At 32.7% G+C, this 13,753-nt stretch overlaps 1 protein-coding gene across 1 annotated transcript; it reads left to right on the forward strand.

The window, feature by feature from the left end:
* Nucleotides 5,525–11,836, forward strand: LOC109336017 (protein arginine N-methyltransferase PRMT10-like). The gene is made up of 8 exons (XM_019572347.1): nt 5,525–5,813; nt 6,768–6,960; nt 7,098–7,203; nt 8,949–9,138; nt 9,748–9,933; nt 10,006–10,089; nt 10,660–10,879; nt 11,502–11,836. Exons 1-7 carry the CDS (start codon nt 5,628–5,630, stop codon nt 10,834–10,836), a joined length of 1,122 nt encoding a protein of 373 aa, XP_019427892.1. The 5' UTR covers nt 5,525–5,627; the 3' UTR covers nt 10,837–10,879; nt 11,502–11,836.

The following is a 13,753-nucleotide window of genomic DNA, read 5'->3' on the forward strand; positions in this document are numbered from 1 at the left end:
TTAGTTGCAATCTAGTCCTTTAACCAAATCATTTTTAGATAACTTATCTAGATGATTTACATGAATATGAGCGACTCGCCTGTGCCAAAGCCAGATGTCATTTTCTTTAGATATAAAATATTTTGAAAACAGTGTCGTGACATCCTCCAAGTTAACCATATAGATATTATTAATATGATATCCGACAAACTTAACCTTATTAGATAAATTGTCACGAATTATACAACATTCAGAATCGAATGATACATGATTACCTTTATCGCAAAGTTGGCTGATACTCAATAGATTGTGCTCCAGGCCTTCAACGTATAGGCCTTCAACGTATAGTACATTCTCAATCAGCCAATATCATGCAATAATAAGACCTGAAATATAAAGAGATTAAGGATAGAAAAAGCCTGCAACAAGGAAATTTTATCATGGTTCATTTGCATGTCCACTTGCAAACTACAGCCAGGCCTCCGCTTCTGATCTCGGGAGATTTTTCTTCACTAATATTGAACATAATGTATATTTTTCTTCACTAACACTTAGACGCTCCCTTCTTGAATCCAAGAACCCACTTTCTTGGTTTGACTCTCTTTCAATCGCCCAAGAAAACCTTTCTTGCTATCTAGCCCCAGCCAAGAACTCGTTCTAAACTCAAGACCTCTAAGTCTTGGTGAAGACACACCAAATCTCTTAGGTGATAAGACACCAAGAGACAAATTCCCTTAATACAAAACTGTACACCAAACTGAGTTTTATAAAGCACACTTTTACTCAAAATATTAAAATGAAAAACTCAACTAAAACACATATACAAAACTCACAAGATAATATGAATATGTAGGAATTTATGAAAATGCAGAAACACAAAATTTGTACCCTAAAATTCTCTTTAAGAAATGCAAGAAAAGATAGGAATGTTTAACATATAAGCTGAAAGTGCGCATATCAAGATAGCACTTTGGAAAGCTCTCTCTATGTGTTTAGTTTTGATGAGGACAACTTGTGATTATGAAAGCTAGAAGATCATCAACAAATCAGCATGCTTAAGTCTCTAGATTGGTATTAGACTTAGACTAATAATTAGTTTAGGTTGAGTCTAAGGCTTAGGTAAACTCTATACATGTCTCATATGCATAAAACTTTAAATCATTTTAAGTTTTGAGATATGTCATTTATAATAATGTTCATGCATCATATAAATACATGTAATCTGTGCATCCTAGGCATAAACTTAGTGTTGAACATGTATAAATTAAGTGCATAAAGTATTTGAGTTTTGTAATTTGAAAATACACTTAGAAATATGTTGTTAATCGATTAAGGCATGATTTAATCGATTAACATAAGTTTTTGAAAAGTTGTTGAAACTGAAAACTTGAAAAAACAGAATCAGTTATGATTTTAAACCGCGTTAATCGATTAACCAAGGTTTTAATCGATTAACTGGGATGCATAACTGATTCTTTATAAACCACGTTTTCAAAACTGAAGTCATAACTTGCATGTTGTATTTTTTGGAGAGTTAGAGCATATTTCGCGTTAATTGTTGCATCTATATGACATTGCATTTGTGAGATTAGAAAAGAGAGAATTCTATCCTTTAGGAATTGAGAGGCATTTCATGTTTATTATCTCATCATTTTATCTCACATGTTCATGCATTCATTGATGTTTTTTGTGAAGATTTTGCATTCTGTAAAAACTGTTTTCAACTAATACATTGTCATTCCATATGAGACTTGTGTTAGAGCTTTAGAGTAAGATCTTAATTGTCTGTTTTGAGCATCTTAATTGCTTTAGTTTACTCTATGTTTTTGCTGTTAAAAGTGTTATAACATTGGGAATCTCAAGATGTCTTACCACCAACGAGATTGTGTATAGCTTAGTGTTCTTGATAGGAAGAATAGGTTCTTGGCTGGGGCTACACCGCGAGAAAGGTTTTCTTGTGCGGTAGGAAGGGAGTCAAACCAAGGAAAAAGTTTCTTTATGTTTCAAGTGAATATCTAAGTGGTGTAATTGGAAGAAGTGCTTGTAAAACATTATTTCAATTATAGTGAAGAAAAATCTCCCAGATCAGCTGGGAGGCCTGGATGTAGTTTGCAAGTGGACACGCAAACGAACCAGGATAAAAATCGTGTTGTAGGATTTTTCTCTCTCTTTCTCTCTTTAATTGCTTTAATCGTTTACGTTGTATAGTTGTTTTAATTGCTATATTCTGTTTCCATACTATACTGGTGTAATTTTGATTTTTTGTAAGCTCTGTACATTCATTTAAATCTCGGTTAATTGTTGTGCAAGAAACTGAATCTGTTTGTAATTTCTGAGCTGCTTTAATCGATTAAAGTAATTGTGTTAATCGATTATTTGTGTTCTGTTAATCGATTAATCTGGGGTTAATTTTGAATAATTTGTTGTTTTCAAAAAAGCGTATACTCTGACCGCTACACCTATTCAACCCCCCCTTCTAGGTGTATTTTAGCCACTGATACCTAACATAAGCCACATGCAATATGATGACAATCAAAACCTAAGCATGATACTATCTCTCTATCTCACAATGTATTTCACTTTGCCTATATGACACAATTAAGCACGAAAATATGCACCTAGAAATTTCTAAAAATGAATGATATGATATCGTACACGTTCTGAATTCACAGTCTTTATAGAAAACCATTCTGAGTCCCAGTTAATCGATTAAGTACTCATTTAATCGATTGACGGGTTGTTGAAAAGAATTGTTTTCTGGTTTTCAGTTTTATGTTGGAACCGTAATCTCGTTAATCGATTAACGTATCTCTTAATCGATTAACTGACACATTTTCAGCTTATTGATTAAATGGTAAACAACCTATATGTTATGTTTATCAACTATACATGTTTTACTAATATATTATGCCTAAGATGCAAAAGTAACTTGTATGTTTAATACATGAACACATAATGATATAGATGAAATGTCTCATGTAAATGAAAAGCTTGTGAGAATTGCATCTAGGTTTACCTAACCTAGACTCAATATCAAAGGCACACATCTTAGACTTCTAAAAAGAACTCTATTAAAGAACCTAGCCTAGATATAAAACCCTTAAGTGCACGACATGTTGATTTGTTGAATCATCTTCAAGCTTTCACTAAGTCTTTGTCTTCATCAAAACATTGGCAAAATCCAATAGTGCTCTACTTGACAATTTACAATTTCATCATCAAACCCCAATAACAATGGTGAATTTTAATGAGAGTGGATAAGCTTTACTTTGACAGTTTTTGTGAAAAACTCTATTATCTATTTGTCTCTATTAGCCTTAAGCATGCAATGTCTATATGCTCATTATTTACAATTTTTTAAAACTCAATTGGATAAAAAATAAAGAAACCCAATCTAAAATGATAATATGCTATTTGTCTGTTATACTAACCTGGAAATTTCAAATTTAAAGAATATAGAACTGTGGTTATTTTTCAGTTCTGTACAGTCTAAAGACATTAAACATTTTGGTCACATAGACTTCTACTTGAGTAGTATAAATTAATAAATTATTATTGTACTAGTTGGGATTAGTTTATTGAGTAGTATCTTGTTGGCTGGTATTGGAAGTAATTCATGGAGTTTCAACGCATTAATGTAGTCGTTTTTGGTATTGAAACTTGTTGACGAGGTTCTACTTTCCTTCTGAATTTAGATTGTTGTATTATAAAACACGAATTTATAGATATCATTAACTGCAATGTCCATTTTATTTTCATTTAATTGCATTGAAGAATTTTTAAGGCCACCTGGTTCAACATTAGATTTTTCTAGTATTCATTCTGCTTGGTATAATGTTGTTAGTTAAATAAAAATGGCAACCTTCAAATACCAACCTTGAAATTCTGTGAGTGGAAAAATTGTATGATTGTATGGTTTTAAATAGAGATAACAATATAGATATTGCCCGCAAAAAATTGTGGGCAGGATATCAGCTTTTTTGCCTCTTAGCCAGTTTCGTCCGGCCCGCTACGTTTGTGGGCATAAACCAACCCAAATTATGGAAGGCCCAAACCAACTCATGTGACAAGCAAACCCACTTTACACAAAATTCATCATTCACACCATCACACTACTTCACAGTTTAGTTTCACACTTGTGCTGTATAGTTCACACAAATACACAATTACACCTCACAAGTCACATGTTCTCATCTTCTTTTAGTAGACTCACACATCTCACATAATCGCAGTTCTTATATTCTTCTCCCAACTTCCAATCTTCTAATCAACTCACATCTAAGTTCTCAAATCACATTTTACAGAGGCACTTCACAAGTTACTTCATTTTCCCCATAATTTAATTTAATTTGCATGTTGCTGTTTTTAGGGAGTTTCGTTGAAGTTAGACCCTTTGGGATGGTGTGGATAAAAAGGGGGAAGTGAGTTTTTATGGTGTTGTAACCTTCATGGGGTTGATCATTGTCATTGTTGCTATGGTTGCTAGTTCTGTAATGCCATGACTATGGTTAATTGCTATTTGGAGTTAGTTTTTTAGTGTAAATAGCAAAATGCTCTTGGGTTGCCCACATGCCTGCCCATTTTAAAACGGACAAAACATGTGATTTTGTTTGTTAAATATTTGTAGACATGCCTGCATCCGCTTAAGTTTTGTGAGCATAATGCGGGCACATACAAAACAGGTCAGATGACTCATAGGAATATTTCTCTAATCTCATATATGTGGAAAAAACAGCAAAGCATCGACCTACCTTCATTCAAGAACAAGTCCCAAACAAGAGGACAAAGAGAATGAAAGCGCCACTAAAAATGTTTTTTTTCTTATAAACTTTCATGTGTACCAATTTTGTTTCTTAAAAAGAAAAAAATTAAACTAATTCTTAAAAATCATGAATATGAGTTAAAGTAATTATTGATGAAGACTAAATTATCCTAAAAATAAATTATTTGATTTATATTTAAGATCTTTCAAAATTGTTTTTAGTTTTCTAATTTTTCTGGGAAATAAATTAGGAAATGAAACCTAAACTAATCACCACCTTTGAAAATAAATAGATTAATTAATTAATTAATAAATAAATAAATAAATAAATAAATAAATTAACTTCACACAACATGTAAACAAGTTGCAATTTATATTATATTTGATCAACTTCCCCAATTATCAATGTCATTGCCATTTGCCAATATATTACTAGACTTGATCTAAGCAATTTTTTCTGACCTAGAACTAACATTTATGTACTTGTTATCTAGAGCATTTGCAAACTAAATAATAAGAGAACACAGTTTTGATTTTTCATCCTAATTTGGTGTTTTAAAAATTCGAAAACCCAGAACATGACTATTTTAACTCATGCGATGTTTAAATACTATTCTGGAATTTATCTCTGTAAAAATCAAATCAATACACACCAAAATTTATAAACTCTCCCAAATAATTAAACAAAACTTGTTAAAAGAAATAGCTATAAAGTTGATAAAAAAAAAAGTGAAAAACACTTTAATAGTACAAAAAAATAGTTAAATTGGAACAATAAAAAAAGAGTATAAACTAACCGTAGAGAACACAGTGCAACCCTACCGCCAAACAAACTCTTTCCCATAAAAATTGAACACCCTTCGGTGGATTGCAAGCCTGACTGTAAATGGGGACTTCAGCAAACGCTGCTGGCGGCCGCAGCGCCCCCACCCTGGACAAGGACGTTGACTACGCCCAGTACTTCTGCACCTATGCTTTCCTTTACCACCAGAAGGAGATGCTCTCCGATCGTGTTCGTATGGACGCTTATTTCAATGCCATTTTTGAGAACAAACACCACTTCAATGGCAAGGTCAGCCTTTTTCTACGAGAAAACATGTATACATTGACTATGTATGAGTTTTATACAATGTGAATAGTGTAGTATAAATTTATACTGATAATATAACATTCTTTTTTCTATTCCTATCTATCCTCCTGGTCATCCCATATTTTGTTATAACAAAGTGGTATTAGAGTTTGAAATTTAAAAAAAGTGTCATCTTGTCGAATTTGAACTCGGGACCTCTCAGTGAACTATTGATCTTACTGTTACGCCGAGCTCATCATCTTAGAGTTTGAAATTTTGATAAATAAAAATGATAATAAAACCAAGAAACCTAGAAGGCCGTGAGTTTGAATGATGTAGGTGACTTGAGAGCCTTGTTGGCAATTAACTTATAACTGCATATACCTACTTGCCTATAGCGCCATGAGCCTTGCCCTAAAAAAAGTCGGCCGGGCTCCCACAAGATAGATGTACTCAACCTTATCTTCCCGAAGTTTATTTCTAGGATTTCAACTTATATCCTTTTGGTCATAAGGGAAGCAATCTTGTTATGCCAAAGCTCACCCTCAACCCTTGAACCCATATCCTCCATTAGCCCTGCACTGGCCCGGTAAAGCCCCCAGGCCCAGACCAAGTCGTATATAAAAAATAGAGTAAATACCCATTTTAATCCCTCATATTTTTCGATCTTATCAGTTTAGGCAAATTAGTCCCTACCAAGTGTTTTAAAACATGCTAAAAAGGACTAATTCGTCCCACATTTGAAATTTTTGGGACCATGTTAAGTCTTTTCGTTAGTCTGAAGAACTAAACTGTTGAAAATTATGAGAGACTAGAATGAATATTTACTCTAAAAAAAAAGACAACTAAACCTAGATTCCTTAATGGTGAAATATGATAACTTAGGTTTGATACTTTTATTTATATTACTATTACTATATCTGGGAGTGACTTTGTGGTGAATTCAATGCGGAGAAGACTGTTTTGGATGTTGGAACTGGAAGTGGCATTCTTGCTATATGGTCAGCGCAAGCAGGTGCTAGGAAAGTATATGCAGTGGAAGCTACTAAGATGTCAGAACATGCCCGTGCGCTTGTCAAAGCATATAATCTCCAAGATGTAGTTGAAGTCATTGAGGGCTCAATCGAGGACATATCCTTGCCAGAGAAAGGTTAGAGCTATGAACCTTTTTTGTATTTTCTGAGTAAGTTTTAATTTTTTAACTTCCCCTTCTCTCTTGTTTAAATTTTGCTTTGTTTGTATATCATTTTAATTTGATTGCCGTAAATGCTGTTGTATAACCTACAGTTGATGTGATCATCTCTGAGTGGATGGGCTATTTTCTCCTGCGTGAATCCATGTTTGATTCAGTTATATGTGCTCGTGACCGCTGGCTCAAACCAACAGGAGTGATGTAAGTATTGACCTAATGTTTTGTTTGTTCATAAAACCAAAAAACAAAGGAGTATTTTGAATTTTGATGCATTTCCAAGTATTGATATGCACCTACTTCTTACTCATTCTTCCATGTGTTTTTAACTTACGGTAAAATGAATATTACAGTGCATGTAGCAATTGCCTTTTTGCTCTAGTGCTTGATTTATAAGATCCACTGAGGTAGTTTTTAGTGACTAAATGTTTGGTTTATGGGTTCGTTTGATTTGCAAAAATATGGGGGACTAGACGGCACAAAACTAACTGTTCTGTGTTTGATTTCAAAACTAATCATGGGACAGCACAATATAGGAGATTAGGCACAGGACAAGAGTCACACGACGGCAGACACTTCTTACCCACGTTACATTTTGTCCAGTGCACAAGGAAATGCTAATTGTCAAGAGTGACTACCCTCCTTTACTATCTCGCAAACCTCACATCCCACTAGCAACATTTTCACATTTCCTATTCCTTAACTGTGCCCCTCCTTTCTCTTTCTCTCTTTCTGCGATCACCTTCATCAGTGAAGACGTCCACCACTCTTCTTGATATAATGTTTTTGGTTGTTTTATGATAAAGGGTTTCTATGTCTACTCACCTACCTACAAAACTTTCAGATTCTGCAATTAAATCAAATGTACCAATATTTAAAGTAAAATTTATCATATTGCTTGAGACAATGCTTTGAACTTCGGGAATTTTATAATTTTTTCTTATAAAGAATGCTATCGGCACTAAAATCTTATCGCAGATTCATGAATTTTAAATTTCATGAAGGTGTATAATTTGGTGGCACCCATGAGGAGTTGGGACGTGTGGGTTTGGCATGGAACAGGTTTTTGCTTAGTATTTCGAAGTCTTAATAAATTGGTATATTATTTTATAAAAAATGCGAGTGAAGCTTGTGGCTGGTTCAACAATGGTGGCCTCCCATCATTTAATGACAATAATAGTGGTTGATGAATAAGAAAGAACATGAAAGAAGAGAAAATAAGAAGTACATAATATAAAAGGTGTTTTAGTAAAATTTGTGTTATGAACTTATGATGTCCAATACTAATGTATGTCAAACATTGGATAGGGCAAAGTTCTTTGTGCTGTGTTGTACAACATGTGTTGTCCTGTTCTTATTTTTTTGACAAATCAAATGGACCCTTTATTTCTATGTTATACATGAAAACATTTTCAAGAGTTCATTTTAAAGTTAAATTTAGATCTCAAAGTCTTTGGTTTTTATTTCTCAATGTTTTTATAACTAAGTGTTGAACAGACCAGGAAGATTTGTATCACATAGTATATTCAACTGTTACTCTTTATTTTTAAATAGAATAAGCAAGTCTCAGAATCAGTAGTCAATAGGATAACACACTAGTGCCTGTCAGTCACAATGAACTCAATATACAACTATTTTCTAGCTGAAGACAAAAGAATAAGGAATGCATTTGCTAAGAACCTATACCTATAGTACTATGCTTCAGTTGATTCATTGTCTTATAATTTGCATGCTGTGATTACAATACTATTTTCAGTACATAACGTCAGTGGTAACTTACATATGTAATATAAGTGCTTTAATTATTACTACCTTCGAAGATTGATGTTTGTCGCTACGGTGATATCGTTCTGATTGCTGAGAAAAATACATATTGTGTATGATTACCCGTATGGTGACTTTAGGTGTTACATTTGCAAGTGGTGAATTAAAAGACTTAAGTTTCATAGGTATCCTAGTCATGCTCGTATGTGGATGGCACCTATTAGAACCGGGATAACAGATCACAAAATGGGTGATTACCAGTTAGCTATGAATGATTGGCATAACTTTGTTGATGAAACAAAATTCAGCTATGGAGTTGATATGAGTACTCTGACAAATCATTTTTCAGAAGAGCAGAGGAAATACTTTCTACAGGCAAGTTCTATATGTAGTGCACCTTGATTGGAAAAGTACATTTTTAGTGAAATAATATTTGGAATGTGGTTGGGACTTTATCACTTATTATGATCAATTTGGTCTCTATATCTGTTTAAAATTTGAGAAATGTGTAAAACGTTAAATTTGGTATCGATATTTCACATCAATGAATTGCATAAAATTGAAAGATCTGGTTGTTAAATAATGAGTTCGAACTATTTTTTTTTCTCTCTTCGGTTCTTGTATATATAAATGGTGAATGTTCAAACTAGCTTTTATAATTTAAATCAATGGCGCTAAGGGTGGTCCAATGTATGAGGCTCCCATCTATTGGGGGTCTGGGGAGAGTAGATGTACGTAGCATTACCCTTGCAAGTGAAGAGGTTATTTCCAGGATTTGAACCCATGACCTTCAAGTCACAAGACAAGGAGCCTTACCTTTGTGTGGAGGCTCACTTTGTATAATTCAAATAATTAGTGGCAAAAGATAATATAGAACTAATAGAAGGATGAATTATTTAATAACATTGAATTTTCTTTTGCATATGAAATTAATTTTTGCTCCTACTTGCCATCCTAAAAATACATTTTCTATGATTTCTCAAGACATCATTATGGAACAACCTTCATCCACATCAAGTCATTGGAACTGCTGCTATAATCAAGGAAATTGATTGTTTAACTGCCACAGTGACTGAGATAGAGAAAGTCAGATCAAAGTTTTCTTTGACAATTATAGGGGAAAGCACAAAGTTGTGTGGGCTTGGAGGGTGGTTTGATGTACATTTTCGGGTAAGCTACTTTTATAGGCTTATAACTATCGACTATGTTAAATTTAATCGTTTCATGCTTTTTGCTCACCAGGGAAGAAGCGAGGATGCAGCTTCACAGGAGATTGAGTTAACTACAGCTCCTAGTGTAGATTACACTACACACTGGGGCCAACAGGTTTGTGCTGTATCTAATTCTTGGTGTTTGATTTTGTCCATGCAATAATCTTTATTATCATTCTACTCAATATAAGTTCATAACTCCGAGAACAGTTGGAACATCATTGAAGGAGTGGTGGACCCTTGTTTTAGGTTCTTTAAAAGGGCTGTTTTGTTGTTAAATTACAACCCATAATTTTGTCTTTAGAGCTAGAGAGACAGAAAGAGGCAGAGGCCTTATATTCATATGTGATGGATGGGCATTTTATTTTTTCGATGTGCATCAATTGGTTGATCCATATAATAGAGATTCGACAAAGTTTTACGTTGGTTGTTGACTGCTTAACACAACTTTCACCTTTTATCTGGGTTTAGGACCAACTATATATAACATCAGGAACACATAGGCAACATAGTAGGATAAAGACTTGATTGTTGTTGCATCAATTGGTTGATGGTGTATGAGATTATAGCATTTTCAAGCTATATGGCATATTATGTTATATGTTTTGAGTCAGCCTATGGCCTGTCCGAATCATTCATTTTTATGATAATGTTGGCATCATCTTATTTTTTAATCACCGGACAGGTTTTCCTCTTGCATCCTCCTACACATGTGGGTGAAGGTGATGACTTGAGTATTTCTTTCCTAATGAATCGCTCTAAGGAAAACCATCGCCTAATGGAGGTTGAACTTGGGTGTGAGATTCAACAAAAATCTGGGAAGCTTCTCGCGCCTTTCAAAACAAAGTTCTATATTGAATGACAGTTTGAATTCCGAATTGTTGGGTCTTCAAGAATTATTCAAGGTAGATTCTATGTACCCCATGTAGCTTCTCGTATTGTAGTATTATATAGTTATGCTAGAAACCTACCTTGGTTATACTTTCACAGTTAAATGTGGTTTAACAAGCCAAGAATTTCTTCTATTTAATATAGACACACAAACATATCCATAAATGCAGACATACAAAAGTTTCTTTAGAATTTAATAACATTCATGACTTGAAAATACAAAATTTCAAGTGAAGCATTTATGAGTGTAATCATTAATATTATTGAGGGAAGTGTACAAGGACCTCAACTTTACAGTCATAAGCAATTGGTGCCATAGCTATAAAATTTATTAATTAAGTGCCTCAAGTTTATTTTGATATCCAATTAAGGGGCCGAACTTTACTTTGATTACAATTAAGGGGCTCAAGCTCAACTTTACCAAAATGATGCACTGATAATATTTATCAAATGAATAAAAAAATTGTCAAATATTGTAGATTTCTTTTTCTTTTATTTTCATGTAATTTTCACATATTATGTTGGATATCTTCTAAATTTTTAATAGTCTCACCCTTTCACTGTTAGTCATAAAATTTAGAGTCCGTAGTAAGTATAAAGGTCTAGTTCTTGAAATGATACTTTATTCTTCATCAGGATTGTGCATTAGAAGAATTGTCATCTGGTGGAATTGCACTATTATCACTCTGGTGTTGCAAGTGTTTGTTCTGATAAAGTTACAGAAGAAAGTGGTTCAAACTATATATATATAACAATTTTGGTTTTCCAAGAATCTGGTTATGACTTGTGTCAAGTGCTTTTGTTCAGCAAACTGATGGTTGGATACCCAAGTGTTTGTTATATTTGCCTGAGCTTCAGTGGAAGGTTGTGGCCGTTTTAGCTTTATAAAAATCATGTTTTGTTGGAGTTTGTATCTATTGATGACTTAATTGTGGGATTAATCGGTGATTTTTTATTTTGATGTTTGATTAGACTAATTTTCCCTTGTCATTTATATATAGGATGAAGGTATTAGTTAAAAAGCTTTGGGTTTGGGAGGGAAGTAAATAAGCTGTCCATAAAGTATCACTTTATATGTTATTGAATGTGATTGGTTAGAAAAATATTTAATTACTAATATTTTAATTTAAATACATTTTTCCGATCTATCACAATTAATGGAACATGTTTGATTTTTGTTTTTAACAAATTATCATTATTTTTGTCTTGTATCCTTTTCAAAATTTTTTCTCATTTTACTTTAACAATTTTTTCTCTCAACAATGATGAAGGTAGATGTATAATCATAGATTGGGTCAATCTGTACCTATGCCAAACTTATTGAGCTAGTCAAAATAACATATCAGTCAAATTGGTCAAAACATTTTTAAGATTAACATTCAGAATCTTGTAATTGTTCATAGAGTAAATTTTGCCGAGTTTTAGTGAAATTATAAAATTACCCTGCTATTATTTATACATACAAAAAACTTTCTGATTTTTATAAATAGAAGTGTGATTTTCTATATAGAAAAGAGTGATAAGTGTAATTAAGTTAAACAAAATATAGTTTATTGTTGAAACAACTACAAAAAATATACTGAGCCAATACATTTTCATTATCTTTTGTTTGTTTTATTATAGTATAAGAGTGATTTAAACAATATCTCCTTAGAATTATTGATGCAATTTGTGATGAACAAAAAATAATGAAAATGTATTGAGTGATATACTATTTGGATTTGTCTCCACAATATATCATACTTTGTTTAATTTAATTACACTTATCAACTTTTTTATTTAAAATATCACACATATTTCTCATGCAAGGTAGTCAATGGAACATATGTATAAAAATCAGGTTTTTTTATAGGTGTAAAAAATGGGAGTGATTTGTGTAATTTCACTAAAACTCAAGGGTGTCAGTGTAATTTACTCTTTTTGTAATATGGTCAAAATCTTGTAATTGACATATATTTGTAAATTAGAGGTGAACATGTGTTGGGTAAAGATAGTCCCTTACATGACCCTAAATGTTGGCCGGATTTTCATTTGAATTCGAACCAGACCATAGACCAAAATCGACTAGGCCAACCTTTAAACACACTTTAATTATAGACTCGATTAAATATAATGCATATCCATGTAGATAAAATTTTCTTAATATTACTTATTATTATAAATATGAAATGATATATACATAAATATTATGTTAATAATGTATATATGAGAATCAATTATATTTTAAGATAGAAATGTTATTACTCTTTACACAATTGAAAAAATACATATTCAAACATGATGAATAAGTGAGCATGAGAGATATCGGGTATGGTCATGTTTGTCCCTTTCCCGATCTTAAATATTGAGGGAGTCTAATATTGGAATCCGACCTTAGACCCAATGAAACCCAACCATATTCGAACACAATCATGGCGAGCCAAACTAGGTGAGCGGGTAGAGTCGGGTCATGTTCACCCCTATTACAAATAATAATATTCATCTTTCATTCTTATTATAATATATATCTCATCGTTTAATTAGTGAATTATCGATTCAACCACTATATCATCTAGGAATGAGCAAAATCTAACCATATCTGTTCACCTGGTCATATTTAATATCGAATAAGGGACAACATCACCCGATCCGGCTCGTGGTCACCAATTCCTCATGTTTGATGTGCCTATTCATTTATGTACATAGTAATGATATCTTTTTTATATAAGGTACAATTGATTCTCTAATTTTCATCATATATATACACATATGTAAATGATTAAAAAATACCAACACCTCACGCACATACACATACACACACATATATATAATTACGTATCCATAATAATAAGTAATACTGAGAAGCAAGTAATACTGAGAAGATTTTATCTAAAATTGTATGTATTATA

Source organism: Lupinus angustifolius, chromosome LG02 (assembly GCF_001865875.1).
Source record: "Lupinus angustifolius cultivar Tanjil chromosome LG02, LupAngTanjil_v1.0, whole genome shotgun sequence".
In the NCBI taxonomy this organism is placed as follows: Eukaryota; Viridiplantae; Streptophyta; class Magnoliopsida; order Fabales; family Fabaceae; genus Lupinus; species Lupinus angustifolius.